The 24,235-nt window shown below is 56.5% G+C and overlaps 1 protein-coding gene across 5 annotated transcripts; it reads right to left on the bottom strand.

Annotated features, from left to right (window-relative positions):
* Window positions 1–1,561: 1,561 nt before the first annotated feature.
* Window positions 1,562–22,457, bottom strand: MAP7D1 (MAP7 domain containing 1). 5 transcript variants are annotated; one of them, XM_032877256.1, is made up of 18 exons: window positions 22,173–22,456; window positions 10,308–10,658; window positions 10,038–10,106; window positions 9,266–9,429; window positions 8,403–8,517; window positions 6,862–6,972; window positions 5,601–5,723; window positions 5,338–5,504; window positions 5,103–5,245; window positions 4,265–4,593; window positions 3,816–3,993; window positions 3,588–3,726; window positions 3,347–3,451; window positions 3,014–3,067; window positions 2,819–2,864; window positions 2,626–2,716; window positions 2,335–2,528; window positions 1,562–2,148 (listed from the first exon to the last, which is right to left on the bottom strand). In XM_032877256.1, exons 1-18 carry the CDS (start codon window positions 22,216–22,218, stop codon window positions 2,138–2,140), a joined length of 2,436 nt encoding a protein of 811 aa, XP_032733147.1. In that variant the 5' UTR covers window positions 22,219–22,456; the 3' UTR covers window positions 1,562–2,137. The 5 variants fall into 5 exon arrangements, with proteins under 5 accessions (XP_032733147.1, XP_032733148.1, XP_032733145.1 ...); XM_032877257.1 differs by having other exon boundaries at window positions 2,819–2,861; XM_032877254.1 differs by having other exon boundaries at window positions 5,338–5,723; window positions 22,173–22,457.
* Between the last annotated feature and the right edge of the window lie 1,778 nt (window positions 22,458–24,235).

The following is a 24,235-nucleotide window of genomic DNA, read 5'->3' as shown; positions in this document are numbered from 1 at the left end:
CCTTCCCCTACTCCACAAGGGCTTTCCACATACCAACCCCTCCACCTGCACCTTGTCTCCCTGTTCCTTCTCACATAGCTGGCTCCTCCTCAGCCCTCGGGTCCAATTTACATGCTGCCTCTTTAGACCACGCCTTCTCTGAGGAGGTTTCCCTGGTATCGATCATCCTTTCATCCAGTTCATTTCCTTCTTTGAAACAGACATGCATGTACATATCTGTTTATTGTCTGTGTCCCTGCATGAGTTAGAAGCTTTTGGTTACATCAAATAGAAAATCCAGCTCCACTGGCTTAAACAGTAAGTTGTCTGGTGGCAGGATTGGATTCAGGCTTGTTTAACTCAGTGGTCTTCTCAAGGACCTAGGTTCTCCCCATCTCCCTGCTCTGCCACCCTTGACATTGGCCTTATCCTCAGGTTGGGTCAGCAGGATGGATGCAGCAGCAGCTCCAGCCATCACAGTTGACGTCCTATCACACACGCAGAGTTTTTCCCCTTGTTATGGGTCTTAGTTAACTATTGCTGTCTTAACGAATCGTCACGAAACTTAGCTGTCTACAACAATATTTATTATCTCACAGTTTCAGAGGGCTGGTAACCCAGGAGTGGCTTGGCTGGTTGGTTCCGGCAGAGGAGCTCTCGTGAGGTTATTGTCCAGCAGGTTGGCTAGGGCTAAAGTCATCTGAAGGCCATACCAGGCTGCAGAAGCTGTTCCCAAGCATATTCATGGGGTTGCAGGGGGCTTTAGTCCCTCAGCATGCAGGCCCCTCAGGTTATTTGCTATGTAGCCGCTGCCTCCCCCACATAAGGTCCAAGAGTGAGAGAGCGACAGAAACAGAAGCTGCAGTGTCTTTTGTGACCTAACCTCTTGTGTGACACACCATCACTTCTTCTGTAATCTGTTGGTCACTCAGCCCCACCCTGGCACAATATGGAAAGGGACTACCCAGGGTACGAACACAAGGAGGTGGGGGACACTGGGAGGGCCTCGTTTTGTTGTTGTTGTTTTGTTTTTTGTTTTTCAAAAGTGAGGATGCCTCTCCTAGAAGCCCAGGAGACTTTTCTTTATATCTGCTGGCCTCAGTTGGGTCACACGCCTGGACCTAAACCAGTCACTCATGAGGGGTTGGAGACCATCATTTTTGCCTCATTACAATCATGATTCACCCCTGGGCCTAGGCTCTACCTCCGCTGAAGCACAGAGGTGGGGGGTAGGAGGGGATCCAGGAGGAAGATGGCCACCTGAACAAAATCATTTGTTTGGGTAAATGGGAATGGATGTTGAGTAAACAACTGAGTGTCTAGGACACTCACCTGCTAGACTGTAGACCCTGTGAGAATAGAGGATACATCTTTTCCTACTACTGCATCCCTAGCACGCAGCCCCCTGCCTGCTACCACATTTGTTCAACGAATGCATTCATGACAAGATGGGGACCACAGGCGGGAGGTCTAGGACTAGTCCTCGGTAAGGGTAGATAGCACGAGGTCCTGGCTCCTTCAGTTCTTAGACTGCAGGAGCCCACCTGCTCCCACCCTCCACAGCCCCAAGGATAGACAGGACTGGCAGAATTATTCTCACTTTATTTCTGGAGAAGTTTGATCAGATGCAATAACACTGATTCCAGGCGAGGGCAGGGGGCATGGGTACCCCTAAAGCAAACAGTATCCTGTGGCCCAAAGTGCCCCCCATCCCCTCACCTGTGTTCCCCCTCAGTTACAGTTAAATAGAGAGAGGAAGACCACCCCGGGGAGTCCTGGGAGGGTCTGGCTCCCGCACCCGCCCCTCCACGCAGAGGAGTCTGAGCACAAGTATTTACAGTATTCACATCCACTGTACCCCACCGAACCAAGGCAAATACTACAGGTAGCCCTTCCCCGAGGGAGGAGGCCAGAGAGGCTGTGAGTGTATGTGTGTGTACGGGAGGGGGGCGGCCACGCGTGTGAGCACACGAATGCACTGAGGGGCAGGATCTGGCTCCGGCCAAAGAGACATCAGTCTATAAGGTGCAGATTAAAAATAACAGGAGACCCACCCCCAGGGGCCCAGGCCACTTCCGGCTTTGTTCTGTCTCTTTCAGACCTCCTGGAGGATGTGCAGAGGAGCCCTCATAGCTGCGCCTGGATCCAAGGCAACCTCCTAAAGGACTTCTGGGAAAAAAAGCAGGAGGGGAAACAGTCAAGGCAAACCACGCCTCCAAGCCCAGATGTCCGGGGGTCTTCAGGGTGGAGTGTGCCAGGGGCCTGTGGCAGAGCTGGAAGAAAGGGCAGGGCTGGGGAGTCCGGGGAAGGCTGCTGGGAGGGAAGGCTGGGGGTCCAGGAATCAGGGATCCCTACCTGTGACCTGTGGGGGCTGTACCACAGCTTTCTTGAGGAAGGCTTCTGCCTCTGCGAAGGGCAGGAGTGCCTCTGGCGTTCGGCCCAGACTCTTGTCCCCAGAGGGCCCCTTAGGGGAGAAGCCATTCTCCTGGTGTGCAGGGAGAGGCTGCAGGCCATTCACCAGGGACCCAGGCGACTCCTTGTTTGGCAGGCTGTGGGTACAGGGCCAACACTCAGCACTCCCACCCCAGGACCACCCAGGCACCCCCCAGTGCCCTGCTCAGGGCCCCTGGGACTGGCAGCTGGTACCTCCACTGAGGCTCCTGGGGGGCTAGCTCCTCTTTCTGCACTGCCTCCTTCTGCAGCCCTGAGGGCCTGGCCTCCCCGGCTTTCACAGGCTCTGTCACAGGAGAGGAAGGCCCATCAGTCAGGGGCTGGGGAGAGGAGGAGGTTTGAGGAGGGGTGGCTAAGGGGACAGAGATGGGGGGAACAGGGCCTTTACCTGGGCTGAAATTATTGGCTTGTGCCTCCTTCCTGTCCGGCTTCTGCTTTGAATTGGAAAAACAGTCAGACTCAAGGGATAGCTGGCCCCACCCGGTTCTAGTGCTGACTTCCTCTCTCCCAAACCAGACCCTGAGCGCCCCCTCCCACCCTCCCGGCACCCCCACTGCCAACAGGGCCTTTGGGGAATCCTGACCTTGGTTTCAGCAGCTTCTGACTTCCGAGTCCTCTTCATGATCTCCTCCAGGCGCTGTTTGGAGACCCCACAGCAGTTACACCCAAGTCCTGCCCTACTTCTAAACTTCCCACCAGCCAGCCCCCGTACTGAATGTCACAGCCCTTCCAGCTCCTACCAGTCCTCTCCAGGCCAGGAACCAGAACTCACCCCAACTCCTTCTTGACCCGACCTCTACAAGCCCAAGGCAAGGCCTGCTCCCGCAGCCTCCACCGGCCCCATAACTGCAGCGGACACCCAGCGGTGCCCGCCGGCACGGCCCCGCCCACATAAGCCCCGCCCTGCTCTGCACACCTTTTTGCGCTCTTGCCGCTCTTGCTCCTCCCGCTGGAAGTGCTTTTCCCGCTCCAGACGCTGCCTCTCCGCTTCTTCCCGGGACCGAGCTTCCGCCTCTTCTTTCTACCAAAGACCCCCGTGAGCTCTAAGCAGCTGGATTCCCCCCTTCCCTCCGGGCCAGTCCCCTGTTCGCCACCAGGAGGCGCCTGCACCCAGCCCGGCACTGCCCGCCCAGTGGGGGAGGGAGGGGGGGGTGCACCTGCTTCTGTAGCCGCTCCTGCTCCTCCTGCTCCGCCTGCGCCTTCTCTCGGGCCTCCTGCTCCTCCCGCCTCCGAGCCTCCGCCTCCCTCTCGGCCCGAGCCTCGGCCTCCCGAGCCAGCTGCTCCTCTCGCATGCGCCTGGGGGACAGAGGAAACTCGGGCTCCAACCTGCGCTTCTCCCGCAGCCTCCATAAAGCCCTCCTCGGTCGCCAAGGGCGCACTCTCACTTGTCCCTTTCTGCTTGCAGCCTCCGCTCCTGTTCCTCGCGCTCCCTCTGCTCCCGTGCTTGGCGCCGCTTCTCAGCCAGGAGCCGGGTGGCCTCTTCTCGGTCTGTGGTGCCTGCCATGGGTTTGCTAGGGGTCGTTGGTGGAGCAGGAGCTGGGGGTGGGGTCAGGACAGCAGCATCTAGGGTGGGATCCAGGACCAGGAGTCAGCACACACATCCATTACCGCAGCATGCACCACGAGCTTCCCGGACCTCAGGGCGACCCCCCCTCCCCCAATTTCTGCCAGAGACTCTGTGGTCCTCATCTCCCATAGGGCTTCCGGCCTGGACCTACTGAGGGTAGGAGCCTCTTCTTCCTGTCTCCCAACACCCAGTCCCCAGGCATCCCTAGGCTCATATCTCTGACCACCTCTCCCACGCAGGCAAAGTCATTTCTCTTGCTCTGCCCACCTGCAGGCATTTCAGCTGTGGGCTGCTCCTTCTGGGGCTGAGCTGGGGTGGGGGAGGGCACAGGTGAGGGTGCTGGTGAGGCTGGGGCTGCTGGCTCCTTCTCCTCACGGGTCTTGCTCTTGCTCTGGTTCTTGTCCACAGGTCCTGTCGCACTGAGGTTCTCCTTTGCCTCATCCTTCCTCCGAACCCGCCCCTTGGGTGATGCAGTGGTGCCCCGAGGGGATGGTGGTTTTGGGGGTAGAGCATGGCCTGGCCCTGGGCTGGGGCAGGGAGAGGCAGGCCTGGGCCAGGTTGTGGAGGGAGAGGATGGCCGGGCCTTGGCTTTGGGACTGAGAGAAAAGGAAAAGTTAGGCTGAGTGCAGTGTCCACACAAACCGTCTGAGCATGTCATTCCCTCAGGGAAGCATCCTCCCCACTCAGGCCAGGGTAACTCAGCACTCCCCCCTTACAGGCTCTCACACAACCAGATGATTTCCTCTCAGAGCATATAGCCCAGTTTGTAATCACATATTCACGTGCGAGTCTTTGATTAATGTCCAGTTCACCAGTAGAGCAAATAAGAGCAAGAACCTCGGTCTGGCTTGGCTCCCCAGGGTGTTCTCAGGGCCCAGAACAGTACCTGGCAGGTCCGGTTCATTCATTCAGCAGGTGCCTGCTGAGTACTTACCAGACCCCAGGCACTGTTCTAGGTGCTAGGGTACCTCAGCCATCAAAGCAAAACAAACAAAAATCTGCCCTCAAGGAGCTTTCATTTTCATGCTAGGGATGGGTGCCCAGCAACTATTTGTGAGCGGATGAACGAGCTAGCTAATGGCCTGCTGACCCAGCGCACACCCACCTGAGTTCAGCGTGGCCTGCAGCCAGGCGCGGGCGCGGAGAGGCAGGCAGTGACTGGCGCTTCTTGAGGCTGCGCTCCCGGGCCAGGGCACTCTTCTCCTTCTCATTTTCCCGCTCCTTGTCCTTCTTCTCCTTTTTCTGCACCTGGTGGGGAGTGGGAGGGAGAGAGGAAACAGGAGTTGCAGGCGCCGAGATCCTGCGCCCTGGCTCCTTGCCCCACCTGCGCGCCCACTCACCGGTGAGGCCTCTGGCCTGAGGCGGACCTGGGCCGGGCTGCCCCCAGCGCTGGGCTTGCGGCGCTCCCCGCGCTCCCCAGCTGGGGCACAGCGGTGCGCGCTTCGGGGGGCGCTGCTCGGCGGCGTCAGGGGGCTGGCAGAGGCCGAGCGCGGGCACACGGGCACGGCTGCGGAGGGATGAGTGCGGTCGGGGTGCGGCCCTCGAGCGGGGCTGGCCCCTGTCCCGCCCCTCGTGGGGGCTCTCCCAGGGCCGCTGCCCCTACCCTGGTCCCGGCCGTTGCGGGGCAGCGTGACCGCACTGCGACTCCGTGCCAAGAAGGAGAGGGTGGGTGTCATCAGGCGGTCCACGATACTGCTCTCCCATGGGCTCAGCTGCAGGCTGCGATCTAGGAGGAGAATGCCGGGAGCGCGTTACCGCTGGGGGCCGCAGCAGGCAGGCAGAAGCACAGGGGGACTGCTGGGTACCATCCACGCGGAGCCCAGGGAGGCTTCCCCTGGACCCTTACCCCAGTCAGGTGGGGCCACATTTGTCTGCCCTGGGGCCTGACCTCCATTGCAGACCTAGGCAAGGAGAAGCTTCCCAGGGCAAAGTCCTGCACCGCTGGAGGGCCCCCTCTACCACTTTCCCTAAGTGAAGGACTGCGGAGCCCTGCTGCTCCTGCTACCAGAGGGCTGGCCTGGGGAGGCATGACCCCACGGACTGGGGACAGTGAGGGTCCCTGGGCGCCTAACTGAGGGGTGTCCCATGCCAGACGGAGGCTGCTAGGGGGCATGGCTGGCCTGGGCCACCCTGCTTGTCCCCTCAGCTGCTGGGTTATTTTTAAGCCTCAGTCAGGTGGAGTTGGTACAGCAGCTGATTTGGTTGCTAGGCAACAGAACAACCAAATAAAAGCTGGTGAAACTTAAATAACTCCTACCATGGCCCCTTCACATGTGAGCACCAGGGCATGGTGGGAACACAGAGGCCCTGCCACGTTGGTTGGCCACAACTCTGGAGCCAGCTAAGGCCACACGGCTAGGGCTCTGAAGGCAGAGAGGTGTGGGGTTGCTTGGGCCCCCCAGGGTAGAGCCGGAATAAGGGGCCCCCTCTGCACACACGGCACCCAGGCTAGTCTGGTACTCAGGGGGGCAAGGCCACCTGCCTAAGGCTAGCCAAGGCCAGCTGGCTGTGGTTGGCGATGAGGCTGCCTGCCTATTCCCACTCTCCACCCCTATCCCCAACCCCACCCCTGCCCCCACCTCCACCTGCTGTTGAGGCCCCAGCCAGGCTTTCTGTCTGCTGGGACACTGCCCTTTGTCTCTGTTCTTCTCCCCTGCAGGGCACACCTCTATCCTCAGGGTCCAGACCCATACACCACCACCAGCTCCCCTGAGGGGGTGCAGCACATTGAGTGGGGTAGAGTGGGGATGGAGACCTGGCATATGTGAGGAGTCCTGGGACCTGGGGTTCTTGCTGAGCTCTGGAGGAGGCTTGGTGGGGGCTACAAGGGGCTCTGGAGGTAGGGGGGCTGGGCCTTCTCTTACTTCTACTGGGGGAGTTCCAGAGCGTGGCAGAGGACTTTGAGAGCCGCTTGTTGATTATAGAGTCCACGTGTTTAGGCAGGTTTACTGCCGACACGGAGCACCTGCTCCCACCTGGAGGGGAAAAGACACGGCATTAGGGCCGGGCCAGACAGGAGCCAGGGGGGGCACTGAGGCCTTCCATGCAAGATGCTCCGCGGGCAGGGTGGTGGGGGGAGTGGGCAGGCTAGGAAGGGGAGGAGGAGGCAGACTTGGCTCTGGGAGGAGGGGGAGGATAGGGGACCAGAGACAACCTGGATTGGGGGAGCTGATGGAGAAGGAACAGAGGAAGGGGATGGAGCAGAACTAGAGAAACTACAGCCTTCCTGGCCAGGAAGCCATTCCCTGGGGCTGGTCGCTGCAACCCCTCCCCCACAGCCACCCAGCGTTGGCACTTGCTGGCACGGCCCTGCCAAGGCGCTATGGCTACAACATCCATGTACTAGGACAAATGCAGAGACATTCCTAAACAGAAGAACCCACAGTCACGGTCACACAAATCCACACATCCCTAGAGGCACACAAAGACAAAGACATGCAGGCACGGGCATAGAGAGTAAAAGGCACACTTCCACATGCATGTGTGTGTGCAGACATGCACAGACACAGAAACACAAACACTGAGCGACAACGCGCCAGACCCAGATGCACACAGGCACAAACACATCGCAGCAACTTAATCATGGTATTTGTAACAGCTGACATTTTTTGGATGCTTACCACGTACCAGGCACTGTGCTGGGCACCACACACATGTTACCTCACTTGATCCTCCCAAACATCTACCTACAACCTCGGAGGCAAGTAGTATGGTTATCCCCATTTTACAGATGAAGAGACTGACATCGAATGTTAGAGGTTACATTGCAAGTGCCAGAGCTGGGGTCCTAACCCAATTCTGTCCGACTTGGGAGCCCTCACTGAGGTACACAAAGCCCCATAGACACACCAAGGCAAACGAACTCATATAAGACACACAACCCACAGATCCATGAGCACATACACCAAAAGGAACACAGCTGGAAATACTAAATTGGCCATTACATAAAGACATCCAAACACGAAGGTACATACATGCCAGCCAAGAATCAGACCCAAATCCTGACGGCCCTACATGAAGAAAACTCAAGAGACGCATATCTACCTCCCAAGACAGGTTCACAAGGGGGCGATAGTTCTCTTAAATACCCAGCATCTGCGGGGCATTAAAGCGTTCTTTTCTGTATCATCAACTAATCGTAAAAACAGAAACAGAGAAGGCTCTTCTAAAACGATAGAGGTTTGAAGAGCAAACCAAATGAAGAGAATTCACCTCTGACTTGATACCAGAAGTCCTTGGGAAGGGACAGTTTGGCTTAGACCATTCCAGAAGACACAAGTTACACAAAGCAAGGCATACCTGCTGCTGCAGAGAGGGGCCTGCTGCTGGCAACGAAGCTGCTCCCTGGCCCCACTCGTCAGGCCCCCCACCTCGCCCCCCTCCCAAGGCCCTCCAGCCCACTCACTGGTCTTCCGTCCTGGGGAGCTGTGGTGCAGGGCTCCTGCCCAGGACCAGCGCTGCTGCCGGATTTCGGCCCACGTCTTCTTCACTGACCGCTGGATGGCTGCTTCATAGCGCTCCTGGTGGTGCAAGGGGAGAGGGGAGCGGTCTGGGCTCAGCATCATTCAGCATACCTGGCAGAAAGGCCCTGCTCTCTGCTGTGACAATGCCTTCCCCACCCAAGAAGTTGTCCCTGACTCATTGTAGGTAACCAAGGTTGCTGAATCCCTGCTATGATTGAAGCCCGTTTGTAACAAATCCCTTCCAACTTGTTCTTGGGGAGCTTTTTACTGTTCTTGAGTCATTTCCTGGATGTATGAGCTGTTTCTCTGAGGACAGGGTGGGACTTTTCCCTGCCTGGGGCTCCCAGGTGGGGCCATGTCCCCCTGGCCCTGAGGCTCCTGACCTTGGGGCTACGTTTTCCTTTTAGCCTAAGCCTCTACCCCCCACCCCTGCAAGGGCCAGGCCACTTTTTCCTTCCTTTCCTCCTCACGTCCTGGAGCTCAGCACACACAGAGACACACCTCCGCATACATACAAACACGCACCCCTGGGACAGACACAGAAACACTTGCACTGACAGCACACAGTGCCCCCACCCCGCACCAGGCATGCGCAGAACCAATCCTATCTGCTGCCGCAGGATCCCCAGCCCGTGCACACTCAGGGACACAATCGCAGATACAGATACAAATACTGCCACGCGGGCACAGATGGCACGGAGGCGCCAACACAGATGTGTCCACACTGAGCCAGCATCCACACGTGTGCGTGTGTGCATGTGTCCACAGACCCGCGCAGCCCTCGCCGGGATGAGCTCGAACACACCTTGTTCTTCTCCAGCTTCTGCCGCTGCCGCTCCTCTAGGGCCGCCCGGCGTTGTTCGGCTTTAAGCCTCTGCTCCTCCAGCCGCCGCCGGCGCTCCTGGAGCTGCTTCTCCCGCAAGGCCTTGGCCTTCTCCTCCTTCTCCAGCCACACTGCTTTCTTGGCCGCTGTGGGGAAGGAGCCCCAGGGCGGGTATGATGGGTCTCAGCCAAGGAAGTGGCCTTCCCTGTTGCCCTGGCCCCAGGCGGGTCTTTCTTCTGCCTGTTTAAGGGCAGTGGTGTGGGGGGGGGGGGCAGGAGGGATGTGCCTCTGCTCCCAGACCCCGCCTCATGCTGAAGGGCTTCCAGAACACAGGCTCAGGCCTCAGAAGGAGGATTTCCCTGATGGAAGGTCTCTCTCTCTCCCCCATTGGGCTCGTGGTTTCTCGGTGCTAAAGGAGACATGAGTTCTTTAGGGCCAGAGCCCTGTCTGACTTTGGAGCCTGCTGGACAGACTTTCACGTATTGTGTGACTAAGAGCATGGGACAGAGGGTGAGATGAGGCTGTGGGTCTGATGGCAGGGATTCCACGGGCTGTGTGTGGCTTAGGAAAATGATTTCATCGCTCTGAGCCTCTGCTTCCCCCATCCATAGAATGGATGGAGAGAATTAAATGGGATAATGTACATACTGCTCTCAGCACAGTGCGCGTAATTAAGCGTTCAGAAGTGTTAATGCTGCCGATCAGAGACCGATGGTGAGGGTGGGGGGAATGAGGACATTTCTCCAACACTCACCCAGGTACTTGGCCCGTTCTTCTCGCCGCTCCTTTGCCAGCTTGTGTCTCTCTCCTGCTTTCTTTACATCTTTGTCAAGGGAATGGGAACAGACTTAGGTCAGAGGCTCCTCCCAAAAAGGGGAGTCAGCCTCAGGGCCCTCCCCCAGGCCTCATCCCCATCCCTTTTCCCATCTCCTCCTGGGCCCAGGAGGTTCCCTCCAGTGGCATCATCCAGGGCTGGGAGCCTGAGCCAAGGAGTCTGGCCCAGGACAAGGGACATCATATCTACCTTGCTTGGTGGGAGGGCTGTCAGAGGCTGGCACCGTTGTCGGGGATGGCTGGCTGCTCCTTCGAGAAGGCCTGGCATCCCGTGGGCCTGTGGCTGGTGGGGTGGGTCCTCTGATCTTCACGTCTGAGAAAGGGGACTCTTCCTGCTGGGTGGCTGATCGAGGCCCAGCCGGCCCTGGGGGGCTCTCTGGTTCCAATGGGAGCTGCTTAGAACTAGCGGCATTCTTCATGGCAGGAGGGGTATCTGGGGGCGTATCGGGGACCAGGGCTGACATCGGTGGTGGTGGCGGCGGCGGGGAGGGGTCACCTTCTGGAGAAGGTCTTGGTTCTGGGGGGGTCCTGGCTGCCACTGCTGGAAGACAACACAAGAGAGGAGAGAGAGTCAGTTAGCACACCCGTGCCGTCGGCTCCGCACGGGGCTCTGTCCCTTGTCCAACTCACATTCATTCATCCACACAACATGCTTATCGAGTTCCTTCTGTGTGCCAGGCCCTGTTCCAGATACTAATCATACCATGGTAGGAAAACAGCCATGGCCACTGCCTCCGTGGAGCCCACCTTCTAGCGGGTAGACAAATAGCAAGGCAGTTATGGCACAGGATAAGGACTATGTCTGAGGGTAACACAGCAGAGACGGTTAACCGACATTTGGGGGGCTTCCTGAAGAAGGAACAACCAAGCTGAGAGCCAGAGTATGAGCTGGAGTTGACAAAGCAAGGAGGAGAGGGTGCTGGCTAAAAGAAGAGCATCCGCAGAGGGGCAGAAGGGACCAGGGTGTATTGGAAAAACCGAGGAAAAGTTGGTAGCCCTGATTAGTGGCCGGAGTGGTAATGACTGGGGCACAGAGGGGGCCAGTGCTGGGCACAAGTGGGATGCTGTGTTGCTCACTCCCACGTGGGGCAGGCCCGGGGTCCGAGAGAAGCTGAATCAATGGAAGCATTTTTCACTTTTACTGGATGCCTCCACCAGAGTCCTCTCCTCTGGGAAATCTGGCTCTCTTGGGAGGGGGTGGACCCCGATCCCTGTGGGTGACAACAGGTATGTAGGGAGAGGACACTCCCAAGCAGTCACTTTGGGACTCTGGGTACCTTTTTCAGGGAGACAGGTGTCCTGTGGCTGAACAAGGCCTCTGAAAGCAAACTATTTGCAAGTGAATTCTGGCTTCGCATTAACTATGTGACCCTTGACCCTCCCTGTGCCACAGCTCCTGCTGCAGGATAGGGGTAGTACCTATCCCACCAGACTGCGATTTTAGTGAAAGTAATAACCTTTAACAGTCATAGATTTCTCCATTTCTCAGCTCCCTATATTCAAAACATTTTACACATATTTGTTTTAGTCCTCACTGACAGTCACTTACGAAGGAGGCACTATAAATACCTTTTTTACAGGTGAGAAAAGTAAAATTTGTAAAATTTGGGGTCACTCAGCTGGTAAGTGAAGGAGCCTGGACTTGAACCCAGCATCTGTCACCCAGCCCATGCTCTTACTAGTTACAGCCTCCTGCCTCTGTTTAAGGCAGTATGAAGCAATATGTGTTATGCAATGAAATCTGAGGCTCACAGTTTTTCCCTCATTCCTTTCCTTGCAGCTTCCTGGGCTCCAGGCAAGAGCCCCAGCTGAGGCGCTGTCTCCCTAAGGGCCCGTCCAAGACGGCCAGCCCCAAGGCTCCATGACAGCCCACCCCGCTTTCCCCACACCAGCTGCAGAAGGCTGCCTGGCCCCTATTAGCCTGCCTCCCAGATGCCTGCAAACTCCATTCTGACTCCAGTGGGCAATCTGACCAGCGGCAATCATTTAGTGAGCATTTACTATATGCCAGGAGTTGAGCTAGGCCTTTGTAGCCCTATCCTGCATCCTCCTTTGAGCTCTGAGAGGTAGATATTCTTATCCCCATTATACAGATGAGATGCTCAAAGCTTACCCCACAAAGTGATCTGCCCAGGGTCACAGAACTAGCAGGTGGCAGAGGCAGGATTTGAACCCCGGGACTAGTCTGGGGCCAAAAAGCTTAGGTGTGTGCATACTAAGCTTGAAGGCTGAGGGTGAGGCCTGTTTACTGTCATTCTCCTAGCACCTGTCCGTGCTGCGGGTGTTGCAAGGAAAACTGGTAGGTGGATGTTTGTCTACACCTAGGTAAATCCCACCCACCAGGCAAGACAGGGAATCTCCCGGTAGGTCCCAGCTAGCTGTGTGTGGCTTGGGAGGAGGAGGAGGGAGAGGCCTGGAGGGATCTGTATTCTCATGTCAGATGCAGTGGAGCAGAAAGAAAGGTCCTGGGCTCCCCAGTCCAACAAGCCTGGGTGGGAAACCCCAGCTCTGCTGTGGGACCTTGGGCAAACCCTGAGCCTGTGTGAACTTCAGTTTCCTCCCTGAGTTGCTGGCATCAGTGGCGAGTCGGTTAGCATCTGTGGCACCTGGCAGGGGCTCAGCAAGCAGCACCTGCCCAGAGGAATCTGTCCACTTCTCCCGACCTCTGCTACAAGAGCCCATTTGGGTCAAGCCTTCACTCGCACAGCTCCATGACGCCACTCTTCTCAAGGGCACCAGTGAACATTACTAAATCAGTACCCGTTTCTAGGTCCTCATCTTGCTAACCTAGGGGCTGCGTTTGACACGGTTGATCCCTCCACGCTCCTTGAACACTTCTGCACTGGGCTGTGACGACAACACACTTTCCTGGCGTGCCTTCTGGCACCTTGCTGGCTGTGACTTCTCAGTCTTCTTTGCTGATCCTTCTTGAATTGCCTAACCTCTTAGTGTCAGGTGCCTCAGGCTCAGTGGAGGACCTCATCCCTTTTCCGTCTGCATGAACTCCCTTGGTGATCTCATCCAGACTCATGGCTTTAAATACCATTGCTCTGCTGATGACAACCAGGCTTGTATCTCCAGCCCAGACCTCTCCCTTGCGTTCCAGTTTCGCTCATGTAACTCCCTGTTCGACACCCCTGCGTGTCTTGCAGACACCCCAGATTTAAAACATGCCAAACTGAGCTCCTGATCTTCCTCCCAGAACCCTGCTTCTCCCCCAGTTTTTCCCCATCTCAGTCCGTGGCAACCCCATCCTCCCAGTGTCTCAGGCCAAAAAATCTTAGAGTCATTTTGGAATCTTTTCTTATCTCATACCCCACATCTAATCTCTTAGTAAATCTTTTTGGCTCAATGTGCAAAGTATATTCTGAATCTAATCACTTCTCGCCATCTCCACTTCTGTCACCTTGGTTCAACCACTCTTGTCCTTTATGAAGACTCCCTGATGGGGTGCCCTGGCTGGCTTAGTAGGTGGAGTGTGCTCTTGATTTTGGGGTTGTAAGTTCAAGCCCCATGCTGGGTGGAGAGGTTACTTAAAAAATGAAATAAAAAAAAAAGACTCCCTGCTGCCATTTTCTATTCCCCTTTCATCTTTACTAAACACAGCAGTGGAGTGATTCTGCTTAAAAATAAGTTAGATCAAATCACTCCCCTGAAGAAGCCCCATCTCTTGGGGAGGAAAAACCAAAGGCCTTACAATGGTCTCTGACCACCTTTAGTATGCCCCCTCTTCAGCCCATTACCTCTTGGGCCTGATCTCCTCCTCCCCTCCACACCCCCCCCACCCCGGTCTCTTCCAGCCACTGTTCCAGGCATGCTCCTACCACAGGCCTGTGTACTTGCCGTTCCCTCTGCCAGAGAACTCTCTGCCTCCAGACTGGGGCACTAATCACCTCCTTCGGGGTATTACTCCAATGTCATTTACACCCTCCTTAACCCTATTTAAAATTACAAACTGCAATGGAAGTCTCCCTCCCACTTTCCAACTGTATGTTTTCTTTCCAATTCTCTTTTCCTCTGTAAGTATTGACACTATTTTAACATTGTCTCCTGCCTCTAGAAGATACTCTCCACCAGGACACATATGTGTGTTTTGTCAGCTGTTCTGTCTCTAAGGCGGGCACATAGGTACTCCACAACTATCTGCTGAATGAATAAGTCAGTGAACTCCACCTTGCCTGATGCCATCAGCATCTCTCCTACCTGGCTGACTACAAAGTCTCCCCACTGCTCTCCCCACACCCATTCTCACTCGGCTCTCCATGGAGCAGTCTGAGTTAAGTGTTTGCAAATGCAAATCTGATGATGGTACTCTTGACACTTGAAACCTCTCAGTGGCTTCTCATTGCTTTAAAGATAAAAACAAAACTCTTGAACCCAAACTACAAGTCTGGCTGAGTCTGATGTCCCTGTCCCCATCTCCTGCACCTCTTGAATCTCTTCTCCATGCTCCCCACTTGCTTTCTGCACTCCGGCCACGCTGACCTTTGAATTCTGATAACCAATCATACTCGCTCCTATCACAGGGCCTTTGCACATGCTCTCTCTACGCTTCTCTTAGTTACCCCCCATTTTGACTTCGGATCTACACTTGGACATCATATACTCAGGGAAGGCTTCCCTGGCCTCTCAGATCAGGATAAATTCCTTCATTCTATACAGTCATGGCTTCGCGTGCCTCTTGTTTGAAGCGCTGTGACTGTTACAATTTTCTACTTTCTTGTGTGTTTCTCTTGTTATAGTCAGCCTCCCCTTAGACCGAGGGGAAGCCCTCCAAGAGCTGGGCTGTGTCTGCTTCGCTCACCACCACTCACCAGCAGCTATCACAGTGCCAAGGACATGGGGACGGTCATGAGATGCTGTTGAATGAGAATAAAGTGCTGTACTCGAGAGCCACCCCAGCCTACAGCCGTATACAGAGAAGAAGAGTTTTGCTCTAATAAAGAGCAAATCCATGCGATAACTTATTGCAAAGGAACAGACAGTTGAAGGGAAGCAAATCGACCCCTCCATCTCAATGGAATGTGGGCAGCTTCCTGGACTACGGCACTCAGGTGGAAGCTAAAAATCATAATAAATGTTTGACTCCAGCAGCTCAACAAGAAAGATTTCTCAAGAAGTAAAAGGGACATTTGGAACTCTTCTTTTGACCTGGTGGACAATTGACCAGAAATACAAATATTTCCCTCAGAGGGGCGCCTGGATGGCTCAGTGGGTTGGGCCTCTGCCTTTGGCTCAGGTCATGATCCCAGGGTTCTGGGATCGAGCCCCGCATCGGACTCTCTGCCCGGCGGGGAGCCTGCTTCCTCCTCTCTCTCTGCCTACTTGTGATCTCTGTCTGTCAAATAAATAAATAAAATCTTAAAAAAAAAAAATCTCCCTCAGAGGCATGCCAACACTGATGAAATGCCATTGGGACAGTGTTACCCAGAACAAATCATAGTAAACCGAATTAAGTACTTGAGTTATCGACAGGGCATGGTTTGTTTGTTTTTTTTTAAGATTTTATTTATTTGACAGACAGAGATCACAAGTAGGCAGAGAAGCAGGCAGAGATAGAGGAGGAAGCAGGCTCCCCGCTGAGCAGAGAGCCCGATGCGGGGCTCGATCCCAGAACCCTGGGATCATGACCCGAGCCGAAGGCAGGGGCTCCAACCCACTGGGCCACCCAGGCACCCCTCGACAGGGCATGGTTAAACAAACTTCTGATTCTTCCTATTTTCACTCATCCAATGTAATCCTTCAGCGACTGCCTTGTCTTTTTGGTGTGTGTCAAATTGTGAGGTTTTAGCCACGGTTAGTTTTATCTTGTGAAGCTGATATCTACCATAAGTATTTGTTAAGAACTGGATAAGAGACAGATACTTTGTATTTATTTCTTGGCACATAAAGCATTCGCCGGCAGAGGTGGCAGAAGCTGATCATAGGGTCAGTGAGTCTTATCTTCTCAAGAGCCCCACGAGGGCCCGTACCTGGGGTCCACAGAAAGATCTGGACGCAGTCTCTCAGCAGGCTGGTCACACGTCTGAGGGTGCTCGCTCCCCATCTCCTCCCTTCCTCTGGCCCCTCCCTCCTCCCATACCAACAAGTGCTGTTGGGCCAAATACTCCTCTCATAACACTGATAACGGATTCTGGCTTTTCTGTTTGCCTGCTGCCCCTATCTCTGCCAGCATGACTGCTCATGGAGAGAAGAAACTGGGTCTCGCTCATTTTTAGAGCCCAGGGTTTATCTAGGACCTCCCGGCACAGAGCAGGAGTTCTGGGTCTGTTTAATGAAGGCACAGATGGATAAATGTGTGGACGGATGGGGGGAACTGCGGGGAGTCACCTAACCAGCACATCGTCAAACCTCGAACTGCTCCGAAGCCGAGCAGTTCAGCTCGGAGGGCTGGAAGGGTTTATCGAAGGCCTACTGTATGCCAGGCACTTTTCCTCATCTCATTTCATTCTTATGACAGCCCTAAAAGGAAAGTTCTGTGGATGGCCCCTGTTTCACAGGTGAGAAAACTTACTCAGACACATTAAGTGATTTGCTCATGTCAGCATCAGAGGTAGGATTTGAACCCAATGCTATCTGATGACAAAACCCTTATGTCACACTGTTTCTGGTAGGCATCACATCACCCCTCCTTGAGGCTCCTGCCTGTTCCCTAAAGAAGGAAGTGATTCGGTGGTTCCCTCAGGGAGGTTTCCCCCAAATGGTGAAGGGTGCAGGTGGGGCAGGCAGGCACTGAGCTCAGAGGGCAGGAATGCATGAAAGGCAGGCTCCTGCCCAGACTGGCCACCAGGAGGCAGGAAGTGAGACACCTGGGCAGGGGGTGGGGGTGTGTGGCCATCCTCCGGGGACAGAGCAAAGGAGCACCCAGGGAGAGCCAGCAGAGGGGGGGTGCACAGACAGCACCCCTGGGCAGGGAGCATGGGGAGCAGAGGCAAAAGGCAGAGAGAGGAAACAGGACAGAGAGGGGCACCGGTAGTCAGAGCCCTCCAGCTCTCACAACAGCTCCTCAGATGGCAGTGGTGGGCCAGACAAATGAAGATGGTGAGTCCAACGGAGGGTCAAAGACACGCAGAGAGACAGAGTACACACCTCAGAGGGAGAAAGACACCCAGACAACGTGGACAGAGCCTGAACAATGGCAAGAGACAAGACACGTTCTTTTCTCCCTCGTCCCCCGGCCCCCACCACCTCCTACATACACAGGAATCAGACTTAGCGGGATTTGGAACTCTACACACACACACACCACACCCAGAGCCAGGTACCCCCTCCAAGGCACAGATGAAGCCTCAGAGATGCACACAGCACACAGACATCGTGTCCCCAGAGTACTTGCACAGCCTCATCCAGGTCATGTCCTCCCTGTCCCTTCTGGACGCCCCCTTACCTGGGCCCAGGGGAAGTCCAGTTAACAGCAGCAATACCTAATGCTGTGTCAGACACAGCTCAACACTTTAAATACATCAGTCCCTGTCATCCTCACCATAACCCTACAAGGTAGACATTATTACCCCATTTGACAAATGAGGAAACAGATTCAGAGAGTTTAAGACACATACTTAAGTCACACAGCTGGTGAGTAGCAAAGCTGGGGTTTGGGGCCTGAAGCAGCGTTGACAGTCTGAACCTTCACTCTGTTACTCAAAGAGGGCAGCGTCTTTGAGGGTTTCCCCGCCTGGAGAGCTCTGAGCTGGGAGGATGAGGATGGGGGTAGGGGCGGGTCCCGGAAGGATGAACTCTGAGAGATGCCTGATCATGGGGCTGGGACAGAGGGAACCCTTAGGGGGCAGCATTACTCCCAGCCTGAGTAGATCGGAGCCAGAACTGGGAGGGAGTGAGCGAGGGGGCAGCCTGCTTCAACAGTCCTTAGAACCTGGGCCACAGGCACTTAGGAACAGAGGCCATGGGCCTCTGGTGGGGAGATAAAGCCGGGATCACCACTGAGACTGCAGATCTGAAGGAGCTCTCTGGCCTGGTTGGCGGCCATTGTTCCCAGCCTCCAATCAGGAGCACCCACTTCCTGTTATTTTAGGCGGCAGGAAATGACCCCATCCCGTAGCCCAGGCCCCACCGCGGGCCCTCCCTCGGCCCCAGCAGCGCCGTCTGTGCTAGGGCCTAGCAGCTCAGGGCAGAGGCTTGAGAATGGCCTGCCGGCTGGACTGTGACCACCGCCTGGGTCCAGGGCCTCCTTCTGGTCTGTCTTCCTCAGACTCCAACCCGACAAGATGCACAGGGGACTCGGCTCTGCTGGCTCTACCTCTGCCTGCCAGAGAATGGATCACGGGTCCCTAAGACCAAGATGCCTATAGATCAGTCATGCCAGGGAAGCAGGTCAGACTCTTTTGCCGGCTGGCTCAGCCATGGTAAGTCATGCTAGAGGTTTGCTGCAGAGGCTTTAGCATCAGATGAACCTGGGTTCAAATCCTGCCCCTGCCAGTTCCTAGCTGTGTGACTTTAGGCCAATGATTTCCCTCTCCGATCCTCACCTGTAAAATGAGGATAATATTGGGTCCTACTCAGGGACCGTTTTGAGAATCAAATGAGACCAGGCACATGATATGCTAAGCGTTATGCCTGGCACAAAGAAGGCCCTTAAGAAATAGAAGTGGGAGATAAGATGGACTTATCCCTGGTGAGGGGCCATATCTCCTCTTATAAGTGGGGCTGGAGCTCCGATGGTGGTAGCAACTCTCCGCTTCCCTCAGGGCAGAGCTGCAGCTGAGAGGTGGCAGACCTCCGAGGGCTGTGCCCCGGGGTGCCAGGCAGTGGCTACCACAGCCAACAAAGCTGCATTATCTGGGCCTGGCTCTTTGGCTCCCTGACTTGTCCCAAGGCCCAGTGAGGATCCAGGGACATGGCTCCCTGCTGCTTGTGGCCTAACTTCAAGCCTCAGATAGACCTGAGACCCATCCTGGCCACCCTCTAGTGCCATCACTCTGGTCAGGGCCCTGCTTTCAGCTCACTCCCCCCCCCACCCCAGCTGATGCCCATCCTGAGGGAAAGGGGGAGAGTGTGGCCCCGTGCCCCTTCCTCCTTATTTGCATATGCATGACTACACATTAGGGGCTCATTAGAGGCTCATTACTGGGCCCACAGGCCCAAGGGGGCACGAAGCTGTCAGTGGGAGGCACCAGCTAGGCTGGCTGCCATACTTAGAGACACAGCCCATTGTGCCAGTCTTGCCAACTTCTACTCGCCCTTTTAGGTTCACCCGAAACGCCTCCTCCTCTGTGAAGCCTTCCACAAGCCCACTGACCACTGTATCACCAGTATTCCTGTCAGGTTTCCCTCCACTGGGAGCATCTGCTTCCCTCATAGGGCCAGGAGCTCTCAGCGGGTAGTGACACTGTCTGAGTCACTTCTCTGCCACCCGCACAGCCAGCACAGAGCCAGCACCTGGCAGTCATCGGTGTGTGCTCTGGGTGGCTGGCTGCACTCACCTCCAGGGGCTCTCTGCTACTGCCCCAGCCCCCGCTCCCTCGCCCAAGCACTGGGGGGCCCCTCAGTTCCCCAGATCCACCCTGGTTCACATGTGTCTAGAACTCCCCTCCCCCTGGCTCTCTGTCCCATATTTACCTCCTGAAATTCTAATGAATCACACCTCCTCCTCTGGCCTCTAAAGGAATTAAAAAACAATAATGACAAAAAAACAAATAGAGTTTACTGACCACTAACTATGAGCCCAGGCCTAGGCTAAGTGTTTCATGTGTTCCTCTAATTTAATGATCCCCATCTCTCCACAAGATAATTTCTACATTAGTCTCATTTTATAGATGGGAACATTTAAGACTCAGGTTAAGCAACATACCTAAGGTCACACAGTAGTAGGTCATGTTTGATTCCAGAGTCTACATTCTTAAGCAAACTGGCTCCCAATCCCTGTCCTCGCCTCCCCTGTGTTTCGTACCTCCCTGTTGGCACAGGTTCTGATGAGCATGACCACAATAATGGTAATAGCACTGTACTGCGGGCGTCTGCTGCTAGGCTCCTTGGGTGCATCATCTCCAACCCTCACATTAGCCCCAAAAGGTTTGGTAACACCACCTCCTCTTCCAGGGGCATGGAGGAGGCAAGTCACTTGCCCCAGTCCACACCTGTCCCGGACTGCATGCTGCCTCCTGGAAATGCTTGGGTGGGGGTAGACGGAACTCAAAGACAGCAGGGACCTTGCCATGGGCATTCCGTGTCTCAGCCCTATGCCTCAGACTTGACGGGACACATGCAGTGGGCACCACCTTTATTCCCTGGAATCCCTTGGCTTGGAGGGGGCCCCTGTCACCTTCACCTTCTGTGTGGGGATTTGCCACCAGCCTGATCTAGGTTCTCACGTAACTCCATCCAGGCCTGCATGTACAGAAAAGTCTTCCCAACCCAGGACCCTGTATACAGACCCCCTCAGGTCCCTCAGTACAGCCAAGCATGTTCCCCAGACCCTCAACCAGACACTCACTCAGGCCCCCATCTGTGGCCCCGTCATCATGCCCATTCAGGCCCCCATGTATGCACCAGTGCCTGCACCCCTCAGATGCAGAGGGCCAATAAGCAGATGAAATGGACCCAGTCGAGGACTTCCTGGGTGTCCCCTCTCAGGCTCAGCAGAGCCAAGACTGACCCAAGTGCCACTGTTCCAGCACAGTCTACAAACCACCCCAACCACAACAGTCTGATAGCTAACCCCACCACCACTACCACCTGTGTCCCTCAGCTCCCACACCCACGAGGGCCCCTGGAAGCGCCCATGCTGGCATGGGGAGGAGCCCACCCACAGCCAAGCAGCTCCTCCTTGTCTTGTGCTCTCCGCACCCACAGACACTGTTTCATGCTGGGCCCACGCCCCAGGGGTCAGGGAGGTGGCAGGGATTAGGCTCTAGAACTCTATGGAGGTGTGTGAGGTTGGGGCCCCCTCCCCCTGAGTCAGTAGGAACAGAACTTGGGTCCTAAGTAATCACGCTCTTCCCTCCCCTTCCAGGAAGAAAGAGAAAGAGAAATCCCTCCCTCCAACACCAGGCCCAACCAGAAACCTGTCCCCACCCCCTCATCAGCTGCTCCCAGATCCGAATGGGATTTGCAGAAGTCCTGGGCACTGGTGGTTGGTGGGGTGAGGGGAGGGGAGGGTAGCTTTGATGGTCTTCTGGGGCCTGGAGTGTGTGTAGGGGGGCGGGGGTAGGCATCTCAAGCTTCAGGCTGAGGAATGATGTGGCAGGTCCCGGGAGCGCCGCCTTGAGCCTTCATCTCATTCTCTAGAGAGACTCGGGCCTAGAGAGGCTAGGAAGGAGGATGGCAGGATACGCAGCTTTACTTCTGTCCCTTTCCTCCCCAAATCCGGCTGGGTGGGCTCCGGAGTAGGCCAGGCTACAGAGGAGGCGGCCCACTCCCCAGCTCCCGCCCTCGCCCCAAACAATGCCGCCTCCCCCTCCCCCTCGTCTTTATCCAGCGGGTTACTTGGCAGCCGCCGCTAGAGACCTCCCCCTGCCCTCCCCTCCACTGCCGGCCGGCCCGCAGCGGCAACAGGCCCTTTGCGCGGCAGCTGGAGAGATGGGGTGGGGGCGAGGTCTGGGCCAGGGCCTGGGCGTGGGGGGCGCTCTGGGCCTAGGCTTCGCTATGCAGGACTCCAGGCCTGAGAATCTGGACCCCCCAACACACACACTCAGACTGGGGTCACCCTTGCCCACACGAGATGAAGAGGGGGACAGACGCCCCAGTTCGATTTAAGAGGAGCATCGGGGCCAGGGTGGATCAGAAAGGGGATGCAGGCTGGGAAGCCGAAGTAGCAACGGGCCGGGGCGGAAGGGTCACCCCAACAACTCCGGAGCGGGGTCCTCGAGGATCCCGCCGCCCAGGGTGTCCTAGCGCCCGGAGTGGGGGAGGGGGCAGCTGTCAGAGGATGCGTCGGTGTCCCCGAGCCGCCGCCGCGGCAGCCTTTATTTTTAAACTTCCAAGTGGTCAGAGGGCGCAGCGGGGGAGGGGTCCCCGCCCAGCGGGTTGGCCTCCTCCTCGGACTTCCCGAGGCCCCGCGACCTCCCCCCATCTCGCCTCTGCGTGGCTCCCGGCATACCTGGGGGTGCGCCGGCACCTGGCTCTGCATGTGGACCACTCTCCATGGCTGCGGCGTCACCGGGGGTCTTGGGGTCTCAGCGGCGGCGGCGGCGGCGGCCAGCGGCCAGGACAGGGGTCCCGCGGCGCATCACGCCCGGCCCTGCCCAGCGGGCAAGACTCGGAGGCGGGGGCGCTTCGGGGAAGGTCTGGGCTGCCTCGGCTGGTGGCCTGCGAGGCTCGGAGTCGCCGGCCGCCCAGTGTCTGTCGGCTGCGGCCGCGATCCCGCTCCCTGCCCGGCGCCGGCCCAGTCCCGGCCGCGGCCCAACCCTATTGTACCGCCCGGGCTGGGCCTGGCCTCCCCGCTGGCGCGTACCAAGTGCGACACGGGGAGGACCTTTCCCCCCAGCGTCCGGGATCCGAGCCGCTGCGCGCCCGCCTCGCTTGCCCCGCCCCGCCTCCGCCCCGGAGCGCGGGCCCTCGAGCTCGGGACGCCTCTCCTGCGGCCGCGGCCGAGGGGACGCCGCGGTTCCCCGAGGACGCCCGTGCGGCCGCCTCCCCCTGCGGCCGCGCGTTGGTATGCGCCACAGCGCCAGCGGACTATGTAGGGAGCGCTCTGGTGACTCACCCGCCGCTTAGACTGGGGGGAGTAGAAGGGAGCGGGCCTGGGAGCCTCCAGTCCCACCCTGGAACTTGGGGGCTCCGGCTCTGGAACCTTGGCGGTAGCTTCAAATCCAGATTCTCTCCCAATCCCACCTCAAACCAAATCCGCCCGGGGAGATGTCGACAGACCTGAAGGAGGGTCCCAAGGAGAGCCCTAAAAGGGCTCTCTGCTTTCTCTCCCCTTGCAGCTGCCCTTCCTCCAGCATCCGACGGCTGGTGTCTTCCATGCTCCCCTAGGGTAATTACAGGCCTGCACCAATGCTTTACCCAGGTCTCTAATCTGCTGGGTCCCTCCCAGCTCCAAACTGGGTGGTCCTGGCCCTGAACCTCCCCCACCCCCATCAGGGACCCCTCCAATCTCCCCAGAAGGACTTTCTCCCCTGTAGCTTGTCAAGGAGAGAGGGGGTCCCTTCTGATTCCCCTCCCCGTAGTCCTGCTTCCCAGCTCTCTGAGGTGGAAACCCCCCCCCCCCCCCCATTTCCCTTGTTAGCTCCAGCAGAGGTGGGGCCTCAAGCCAAGTCTGGCCAGCCTGGGCAGTGGGGGTGAGGGGGAGAGCTTGCTGGGAAGGTGGATCGATGATGGTGCTGCAGGGATTGACAGAGGGGAGGAAAGAGGAGGCACAGCTGGGCCCTGCCACCCCCTCCCTGCCCTTTGTCCTGACCTCTAGAAGGTCAGTTCTCTGGTTCTCCATTGTCCAGAGATTAGGCGCAGTGAGATGCTAGCCTCCTGCCTCTCTTTCCCGCTAGCGTCTTCTTTGAATATTTCCAGAAAGCAGCCATTTCAAGGGGGAGGGTGGGGAACAAAAGGGTCTGGGTCTCAGGCAACCTGGGAACAGCCAGTCCTAGGAGGAGTGAGTAGCTGGGGGGCCTGAACTCTCTTGGAAGGGCCCCCCACCCCATCCCGGGAGGGAATAGTGCCACCACCTCTGGCCCCAGATCATTAGAAAATGATGATGATGGAAAGGCTGCAAATGGACCTTAAGCTAGTATCTTAACTTTTCTGAAACCCAGTTTGCTCACTTAGAAAAGCAGGAAAATGATAGCACCATGAGGTGTCATGGGGGCATTAAAGGCTAAATAAGGCAACGCTGATGAAGTGCTTAGCACAGAGCCTGGCATCTAAGTAAGAAGCACGAAATGAATATGATGATAGTGGTATGATGATGGAGCTTTAAGGATAAAAGCAGATTAAGAGAAGGAGCAGACCCCCCCATCTTTGTTGTCAGCCATCCCACCTGCAGGGTGAGGGGACCCCATGGATGATGGCATCCAGAGCTGTGCTTTGTGAGGTCAGAGGCTTCAGGGCCTGTATCTTCCAGATATACACAGGTCTACCCTGAGCCAGACAGTGAGTAGACTCAGTGTTCATGAACAGAACCCAACAGAGGGGAGAGCCCTCTGCAATAGTTCTTCTCCCCACCCA

Source organism: Lontra canadensis, unplaced genomic scaffold (genome assembly GCF_010015895.1).
Source record: "Lontra canadensis isolate GAN:19392208 unplaced genomic scaffold, GSC_riverotter_1.0 scaffold60, whole genome shotgun sequence".
NCBI classification, from domain to species: Eukaryota; Metazoa; Chordata; class Mammalia; order Carnivora; family Mustelidae; genus Lontra; species Lontra canadensis.
This window is presented reverse-complemented; position numbering and strand designations above follow the sequence as displayed.